This window comes from Brienomyrus brachyistius, chromosome 23, assembly GCF_023856365.1.
Source record: "Brienomyrus brachyistius isolate T26 chromosome 23, BBRACH_0.4, whole genome shotgun sequence".
Classification (NCBI taxonomy): Eukaryota; Metazoa; Chordata; class Actinopteri; order Osteoglossiformes; family Mormyridae; genus Brienomyrus; species Brienomyrus brachyistius.
Window position 1 is genome coordinate 14327826 of NC_064555.1, and position 9924 is coordinate 14337749.

The window sequence follows — 9924 nt, forward strand, 5'->3', positions numbered from 1 at the left end:
CCACAAGAAGTGCCTTTGCTCTATCTATCTATCTATCTATCTATCTATCTATCTATCTATCTATCTATCTATCTATCTATCTATCTATCTATCTATCTATCTATCTATCTATCTATCTGCTTAACTTGTACGTTCTCTTTTTGTAAATTTGTCTGTCTGTCAGTTTGTCTACTGAAGTTAATCTAATCTGATCTAATGAAGGACTGTTGTGTAGTGTGAAACAAAAGTGTGTGAAATTGAATTTTCCGTGTCATGTATTCCATCTCGGGGAGCATCGCGAACACAAGCAAACGACCGTCACGAGCAGGAACCAAAGGCACTGGTATCACGCCGGGAATTGGGAACCAGAAAGGCCACTCTTTCAGCAGGGATCACCGAAATGTTCTTTCTGCCTTTAATCTCCTTTTTTCTGTCATTTACATTCATCCCTATTGACGTCGCCTGTCTAGGACATTGTTCCTGACCTGTTCATCATGCCAATGAAGCTATTGGAGCTGCTCTGAATGAACCTGAGTAATGGGAGCTGCAGGCCCCTCCCTGTTTCTGTCCCACCTCCTCCTGCCCCCCAGTTCCACCCCTCCCCCTGCTCTCCCACACAGCGTCTGCTCTGGCAAGCTCAGACTGGAGGGTGATCACTTCCACTCCTCCTCTGGAACCACCATGCAGAGGCTGGTCCAGCTCCTGTTCTGCAGCTGCCTTCTCTGGGCCCTTCTGCTGACCGCTGTCCAGGGTGAGTACGCTGTCACTGCAGCTGCTCGCGGGAACCTCCTTGTCGGCTTCAGCTTCCGCAGTCCTACTTTCTTTTGGGCGTGTTTGTAGCTGGATGAGTTTTTCTGACTGTGGAGGGTGAGAATGCAGTGTTGCGCTACAGCTTTTGATGTGTCTGTGTCAGTTCCTTAACCAGCACGCCACCTTCTGGCCTGATAGCATAAGGGGTCTCCGCAGAAGGTCTTTAGATGGTGGAGCTGCTTAATGGATACCGAGAACCAGAAATAATCTGCACAGAATCCCAGGGGACTTAGAAGGTGTGTCACTGCAGGTGAGCTGAGGTTAACTGTCTGTCTAACAGAGAAGGTAGACAAGCTAGACAGCACGTCCTGTTTGTGTACGTTGGTGTGCGTCTGCATCTGTCGCACTGTCCCTTCACACCTCCGGGCATGTGAGCCGTTTCACTTCCTGCCAAACGCCGCTGAATCCGAGAAGAATTCACTGGAAACAGGGTCTTGTGAAAGTGTCCAGACTTTGATTTCTACGTGTTTTAGAAGATGTTTTACGCTCCCTCTGTTAGCATACAAGTCTGTCGTGGAACCCCAGACCATTCCTCCTGTATCCAAGGCAGTGTTTGGACATAGCCTGGCTCTCGCCGCAGTTAAATCTGTTCTATTGTAAATCTGTCTTTAAATTTATAGTGCATTCTGGCCAGCTGCTTTTAATAACCTACATGGAAGAAAGAGGGCAGACCAAAAGTCACAGAGAAATCCTGGACTTTGAGAGGTACTTCGCAGAAAACCTGTCCTGGGTTCAAGCTGTGATTACAGACCCTCCCAGACAGGGAATGCAAGAAATTTGTCCATGCTAATTTGTCATGTCTTTCCATAGCCTTGCTGGCCTTTCAAATACAATCCGAGGTGCTCTCTTGTAGGAAGCTGCCCATCCACTTATTTTGAAACTCAAGAAGATGACGTTCACAACCAGAGATTTACAGGCCCATTGCATTCCCCCCGCCCCCCACTTCAATTGCTTCAAACTGGACATTTTTACTGTCCACTTGTAAGAGGTAAATAATTTGCCTTGGCTGCTCATATAATATTCATGTGCATTAAATATAATAAACAGGTGGTTTCCTTCAAGGTTTGTTATTTCGAGGGTGATTTATGGTGGTCAAAAGGTCCCGGGTTCTATGTCACAGCTCGCTTTCGATGCCTTAGCTCCAAGCTACTACCCGCCCAGTTTATGCTCATCTTACAGAATGGTATTGTGTATAATAATACCCCAGGCCTCACATATTCCAGGAGTTAGGGGTGGAGAGGTCCTAAGCTTCAAGTTCAAGTTGAGAACTGCAGAAGATCTGAAGAGACCCATCTAATGATGCATCAGCAGGGGACTAGTTGATATTCTGGAACTGGTTACTTAATACAGAATAATATTTGGGGTGTTTTCAGGGATTGTACATAGTTTTGTTTGACAGAGGGAGCCTCCACCCAGGGCCCTGCACTCTTCTGATCTGACTTAACATCATTCCATTATTGTCTGGCTCAGCGGTTAACAAAATATCCAGAGAAGAGAAATCATCTGTTTTGAATTGTCGTTCTCAGGCATAAAAACGTCAGCTGCCTCATTTGCAGAGCCGGCTCATGTTACCGAGGCTCCTCTGTATCGAGCTACCGTCAACTGACAGCGGCGTCAAGCCCTGGTGTCATGTGTTGATGATGAGCTGGAACTTGTGAATGGGTGAGAAAATGCCTGTTTTCTGCAGGGCCAGGTGGTGAGAAAATCAGAGCAGTCATCATGTTACATTTCCCCCTTAACGCCACCTTTCCATACTTCTGCTGTCTCCTTATTAGCCTGCCTTGAGGGACAGTGTCTGTCTCAGTGGGCCTGGCCTCTGTGCCTGTTATTGGAAGGTCGTTGGTTTGAATCCCATGCTTGGCAGAGTGGCCACAACTCTGTTGGGCCCTTGAAACCATAACCCCCCCCCCCCAAAAAAAAAAAAAGAGCTCCAGGGGGTGTAGATGAATGGCCGAGCTTCTGCTCAGACCCTAAACTTTGCTCTAACCTTTATGTGTGTATATTTGGAAAAAAAACATTCAGAAAGAAAATACAGTTTATTTGCCCTTTGCACAAGTACCAGTACATTGGAATGCTTCTCTTCACCTACCCCATCTTCCTCACCATGCCTGGGGGTCACAGCACAGGGTCAGCCAGCGTGCAGCGCCCCTCGATCTGGGGGTTAAGGGCCTTGCTCAAGGGTCCACAGACTTGTATCTATTCTGCCGATGTTGGGACTTGAACCGGCGATCACCCGGTCGCAGAGATGGAGCTTGCTGAGCCACTTCCCACTTCCTGCACTGCAATGTATATATGCAAATGGAAACTAAAGCTTTATTTTATTTCTGCTGAGTGAGTTTCATGGCCTGGGATACAGTGAAGAGGATCCTCTGTGTGCGGAAGGTTGTTTTTGTGAGGGATACAATGGAAACTCTGCCTCCAGCTAAGATTTAGCATTTATTTTCTCATTTGAGGTGCTACTGCAATCGAAATGAAGAGTCCTTTGGTTTGTGGCACAGCCGTGTCCCAGTGCGGCCGTTTCCGAAAGCCGTGCGGCACAGCTAACCCGGATCTCGGAGTCGTAGGCTCCCTGGGTGCTGTACGGCGACCTTGTGTATGTGGCACAGAGCAGGATGAAGACGGGGAGCTTTATTTAGATTGCCGGCATTCTCCCTCGTATAAAAGGGGCAGCTGGGGTTACGGAGACGGAGCACGTGCAGTTTCCCCAGCGCTTTGGGACTCTGCCAACATAATCAGCTCTTCCCTCGACTCTCCTTTTGACTCTCAGGTGACCCATGACCGCTCGATCCCTTGTCGCACGCCTCGCACCAAGTGGGCTGCAAGAGTCGATCCAGTTCCCAGGCAGGGTCTGACTCAGCTCGCGTGTCCGACCGTGTTCCGACTTGCCCACTATGGGTTTCCACCAGGGAATGCTGGCTTGAACCCGATTGGTTGCCAGATGCATGCTGTAGCTTATAGAGACTCTTCTGTTTTAAGATGGGTGTGAACTGATAGCATCAGGCTATGCGCAGCCGGGAAATGGGATTCTGGGAGTGATGAGCTGGCTGCTGCTCCAGCGATCTGGCTCTCAGGCCGCCAACCAGCCAGTGTTCATCACCTCACAGACCATCCTTAACTACTGTCCACTTGCTCGATCAAGAAACATGGCCATAATAATGCAATGGAAGCATTCTCAAGCTTCAGCTATTCTTAATCAATAATGAGTTCATTTGGGGTGCTTGGGTAAGGCTTTGCAACCTCAGCATTGCCAAATCTCACATTTGCTGGCACAGACTGCCTTTTGCGTTGTCAAATGTGTTTGCGGTTAGGTTTATAGAAATACATATTTATAAGTAAGTCATTATGCTTACTTATATAATCTTATTGTGTTTCTGTAATTAGATACATGCATTGCATGATTTAAAATATATATTTCCTTGCCACCTTTGACTCTGTGTCGTTAAATAATTTTATAATTACAATTTGACTAATGAGGATTATGAATCGTGACGTGAATTGGAAAAACGACAGTCGTTTCAGGGTATTGGATGCTTTTATTGGATCACTGTGGATGAATGTTAGCTTAAAAGGGAACGTCGCTTGAGTCATGAGTGCAGAGGCTTGCAAGCGGCAGCTGTGGGCCCCAGCAGCACTGCACATGTGACCTTAGTGGGGGGGCAGGGGCTCGTTGGCTCGCGATGGGAGTTTGCTTGGCCGCGGTTTCTCCTGGAACCGGTCCAAGTCCTGTGCTTCTACTCAGGGTCTCACCGTCTCCATCTGGGAGGAGGCTGGCGCAGGCTGACAGGGTTGCAACAGATTCCCCCCACGAGACCAGGATGCCCCCCCCCTCCCCCAGTCATGAGACATCTTCTATACAGAGGTCTATTCCCAGGCACCCCCACCACTGACATCGGGTGTGAAACAAGGCTTAACAAAATAAATTAAGACTGTAATGGAATGAAATTTAATAAATGAGATTTATTGTAGCTTAATATAACAAGAATATTGCAGACAGTTCCAGTGAAAGGGAAGTAAAACTGTTTCGGATTGGTCTCGGTATCCGACGCACTGCACTCTGCCACACAGACGGCTGCTCCGCAGGTCAAGAAGGTTATGTCTTAGTGCAAAAAGACAGATTTCCCCTCTTCTGGATATAAGTCACAGATGATGATGTTCTGCCCTGGAAAGGAAAATTAGCAATACCCTGGAGAGGAGGATCCTAGGGTTAGAGACTAATGGCTTCCAGCTTTGCAGGTTCCCAGTTCAGCTCAGGACTCAGGCTGCCTGCTAACTGAACTCATACATTTCATGGTGGTATAAGCGTAGCCTTTGAGATTTATACTGGTTATGCTCCACTTAATCATCTCTCCCTGATGTACCATGTTCAATCCCTATAACATGTAGTCAATGAAGAAGATTAATAGTTGAGATTCTAGCCTTATTACCAATGTCCTTCCTGTTCAAGTCTGAGGTGGACTTATTCACTTGAGACATATGTTACTCTGGAATATTTTTGCTTGTAACTACACCTCAATGGACACGCTTATCTCTTAGTAAGAAGACAATGCTGACCTTAAAGTCGCAGCAGGAAAAGTTAATCCGAACTGTTGGAGTTAGGCTGACAAAAATGGTCTGCACTCCCTCGTTGCAGAGCACAGAAAAATTCCATGCTTTGAATCTTGGATCTGACCTTTGACCTTTGTCACCTTACAGCAGCCGAGGAGGATGAAGATTACGGGCTGGAGGGAACGCCAATGCCGGACTATGATTACAACAGCAGCTTCCCCTTCACCTTCAGCTTTTTCAGTGAGTCTGGGGTGGGGGGAGGAGCAGATTCAGGTATTGCGAGGCTTCCATCGGGGATTCCCTCATGATGGTACAGATAACTGTTTTCTCATCAGGCAACGTCAGTAACGTGTATGACGACATTAACAAGTACTTTACTGGAAAAGACGACGATGGAGATGAAAAAGACGAAATGGAAGGCGAGACGCGGGAATCCCCCCGAGGGAAGGCGTACAGTGTATGTATTTATTTAATCCTTCTGGCGTGTATCTGTCACCTTACAAAATGAGTACCTTTACTTTACTGTACACCACAGCTTAGCTGACAAACTATTAGATTATTTTTGATTTCTTGGCGTTTGAGCGCATTGAGATTGCTCCTTCCCTAAGGATGTGTTTTCATGAAGTGTAATCTTCAGTGAAAAGTCTACAGTGCTAAATGCATACAGTCCTGGGATCAAAAGTAAGCCCGGCTTGGGGTTCTGTGATTGGACTGACATCAGGATAATAAGCTTCCAAGCAAGTCTTTAAGCAAGAATGCTGTGTTGAGGCTGTTTTTTACACTCTTTCAAAGGACCAGGCAATTTCAAAAATTGCTTTATACAGGAAATTGCTCTATATACTTGTTTTTTTTTCCTTAAGAAAAAAAGGAAAGAAAAGCATTACGAAAGACCCAAATCAGAAAGTTTGAGCAGGAGGAACTTATTTGGAACCGGGATTTATCTGATGAGCTCATGTGCTGTGTTTCAAAACTCCGAGTTGGGAAACAAGAAGTATTTATTTTTAAATACTGCTTTTTACAACTCATTTCCCAGCAGTCGATCCAAATCGCATTTGGGGTGAGTGTGTGTGGCCACATGATGTACGGCGAGTCTGCTTTAAGGATCCTGATCCCACCTGCGATCCTCTGATTCGCAGCTCCTGGTCTGAACCACCCCAGGATCAAAACTGAGAACACAGCCCCATACTCAGAGTAATACTTTTAATGTGTCAGATTCAAATGAAGAAATACAGGAATGTCACTATGGCTGTTTTAGGGGGTCATCAGCCACACCCCCACAAAATAAATGTTTATTGATCATTTAAATAAGTGTGTTCTCAGTTTTTTTTTTTTTTTTTTTTTTTTTTATCAAAATCAGATCCCCGCCTACTAAAGGGTGACGTAATATACATTGTGGTTGTATATGTTCCCTGTAGGATAATAGAGCAGCCCTCCTCAGCCTTCTGCTTCCCATGGGCATTCTGGGACACCAGCTCTTTGGACCTATATGAGTGGGATCTTAAGCCCAGTTTGGCACTCGATTCCAAAGGTAGGTTGCCCAGCAGCCTCGTCTCTTGCTTTTGAACCCCTTGGCACTTGTCTGTTTCCTGTAGTGATGGGAATAACGGCTTTGTGAAGGGAGCCGGCGATCTTATAACTCTGCTCCTTTCCGAGAGTTCAACATTCTTTTACTTACTTTATTAGGTTTATTTGCGAAATAATCGCAAGGATGACGATAGGGTAAGATTTGGCTCAGATTCAGACTTAGACATCCCGCCAATTTAATTACATTTCACAAGTGTGGACTAGGTTTAGCGCCACTAAATTATTCGTGTTCCCAGACCAAATCTCAATGATCTGCCTTACAAGTATTATACAAGGTGGCGGCGTATCCCTCTGCATTATTTGTGAATTTACTACTTTGAATTTACGCTCCATGTTAAATATATTATGCAAGTAAAGCTGTCTTGCCTCGAATTCAATTCCTGCAACATTTAATATTAGAAAACTTTTTATTCGCATAAAATCCTGCTCATCCTGCTTCTAAAGAATCTAAGTGTGACCATGTCTACTTCTTGGGACTGGTTGGTTCACGTAAAGGGGAAGTGGAGCAGATTCGGGGCAGGCAGTGAAATTTGGACAGGCCGATTAAAAAGGACGGCTCTCAAATGCGACTCTGTTCCCTTCCTTTGCATCAAAGAGCCGCCGAAAAGAATAGGGTCGTTCGCGATCGTGACGTCACTCATTTCCTGCAGCTGGGGTCTTGGCACGTGGTTATGCAGCCCTCCGGATGGCAGCAAACATGCGGTCCTGTGCAGGTGCCGAGGTGCGCAAGTAGAGGTTGAGGTTTCGTACCCTAGGAGGAAGATTAATGATTTTTCCTTCATCAGACTTTCCGGGATTTTAATTTGTTCCGTAAATGCTGTGTACTTAACTGCTGTAAATGGGCTCCATTCAGCCGTACATGCTGGTATCTGCCGAGCTTATCTCAGTTTTAGGAAATCAGACCGCCTAAAATTACTCAATGTAGCTATATAATAAGTATAATACTATTAAGTGCTTGGGGGTGTAAATGTCTGGGACACTGGGCGGAAAGCCAGCATATCTGTTTTGGCTAAATCATCCATGACTGGTTTCTGGATCCTGGTACAAACTGGCATTAAATATCCTTATAATTACGTGAACATTTGAGACTACTGTTGTAATGGCTCTTGGGATATTTTTGTCACCAGAAGTGATTCATGAGATTAACCGTAAACTAGCAATAAATGCTAAAAAAAATTGCTCAGTCCTGATATGTGACACTAGGGGGCGCTTTGTGCACGGTATGTGAATGGTACAGCTTTCAATCAGCAAGGGTATTACAGGAAATAAATACCAAATATATTCTAGGTTTTAATGAGAATAAAAACCTTGATTAACTTTGATTGAACATCGATTTCCTATTTTCTACCTTGAATTGCTACAGAACATCAGCTATTTGGAATACAACTAGCTACAGATTTTAACATTATTTGCCTTTAAAATGAAGAAATGTAAGTGCAGTATAAAGTATCAGATGCTTCTATCCACAGGGATTTACAGTATAGGGAAGGGATACAATTTACCTTTGCTCTCTGGGATTTGATCCCACAACATTTGTGTTGTTAGTGCAATGCTGTACTTGGTTGTTGATTGTTTACTTCATAATTAATATTTCTTAGCAAAAAATATGTAAATTGCTTTTGCCCATTATCATTTTACAGTTTTATCTTTCGACACCACCCATATTTTGGTGGGGGTGTTTCTTCCAGATGTCCGCCAACACAAGTCGGGACAAGAAGCACAGATTGCCAAGGGAGGAGGGGCGACCCAGGCTGACAAGGACATTAAGACTGTATATACCATGGGGAGCCCCACCTCCCACCCCCCCGCACGCATGAGCACTCGCACAGAATGGCACGTCCCCGTCCCCCCCGACCCACATCCCACGGCGAGATCTCCCAGGGACCACTGCAGTCACAGGCAGCCTTTCCATCCACCCACGATGACCATCCTATGCAGGAAATAAGACAGAAGAAGACCCTCAAGGCTGTTCTCTACCATTGTTGCATTAGGCATGTTTCAGTGGAGCGGCTCCACAAATGCAGTCACTAGCTGTGCAGTGTGGGCCTGGTTTTAGCTGGCTAACACCCTTATGCCAAAGGTGCCTCTTCCATCCTTGGTAAGCACTGCATTTCCTCTTGGTGTCAACTGTTGCCACCTTAGGCCTCTGACCTCTTCGCACCCACAGTGGATCTGCCCACTGCTCATGAACAAACAGGCCTTTGCGAGATCCCTCAGAGACTTGCCTCCATGTCTGCTCATCCACTTCTTCCCTCTTAAAGGGAAGGTGTCTTTTTTTGGGTGCCACACTTGCAATGCTGTATATCTCTTTATAGCCCTGAAAAGCAGTGATGAGATCACTTTAAAGCAATGATCGCACAGTGCCCGTTTACCATCAATGCATATATATGTCACCGCACATGAAAAAATGATGAGGAAAATACATTTTATATTCTTTTTTATATTCTTTAATAAATATTTTTAATAGGTGTGGCTGTTTTTTTCTTCATCTTCTGTGAACTAAAAAAAAAAAGATGAAATGCTTTATTTTCCATTTGCACAAGTACAGGTACATTGGATTGCTTCATTTCACATTTCCCAATGTTCTCTCCCTTGAGATGTACACACACAGTTAAAAACCAAGCTTAGGCTCCAAGCACAGGGTCAAACCATTTCTCCAACATCCCTAGAACACTTCAGGGGGGTCATGGACCTTAAGGAACTACTTCAGCTGTTTTGTGGAGAATGGGGCTCGAAACAACAACCTTCTGCTCACAAAGCACAAAGGCCTAACCTCCTGAATCACACCCAAAGTTATATTTATGTGGTTAGTTTACCAGAAGTAAATTTCTAGGAGTCATATTAAAGCCTGGAAGTGTTTGGGACCAGAAGATGGATGTGCTTGCAGCTCGCCTGAATGGAGCCAACAGCGGTAATGGGATTGATCATAGTAGTGGGACATCAGTCCACTCATCCAAGCAGGGGTTGCTTTTTTGTGGAGAGTGGGAGAGTGAGGAATCGCGGAGG

At 45.3% G+C, this 9924-nt stretch overlaps 1 protein-coding gene across 2 annotated transcripts; it reads left to right on the plus strand.

Moving 5' to 3' along the window:
- The first annotated feature begins 610 nt into the window (after positions 1-610).
- Positions 611-9387, plus strand: si:ch211-191i18.2 (uncharacterized protein LOC564095 homolog). Of its 2 annotated transcripts, none has more exons than XM_048994410.1 (5): positions 611-730; positions 5482-5574; positions 5670-5791; positions 6750-6862; positions 8559-9387. In XM_048994410.1, exons 1-4 carry the CDS (start codon positions 661-663, stop codon positions 6822-6824), a joined length of 360 nt encoding a protein of 119 aa, XP_048850367.1. In that variant the 5' UTR covers positions 611-660; the 3' UTR covers positions 6825-6862; positions 8559-9387. The 2 variants fall into 2 exon arrangements, with proteins under 2 accessions (XP_048850367.1, XP_048850365.1); XM_048994408.1 differs by having other exon boundaries at positions 8607-9387.
- The last annotated feature ends 537 nt before the right edge of the window (positions 9388-9924 follow it).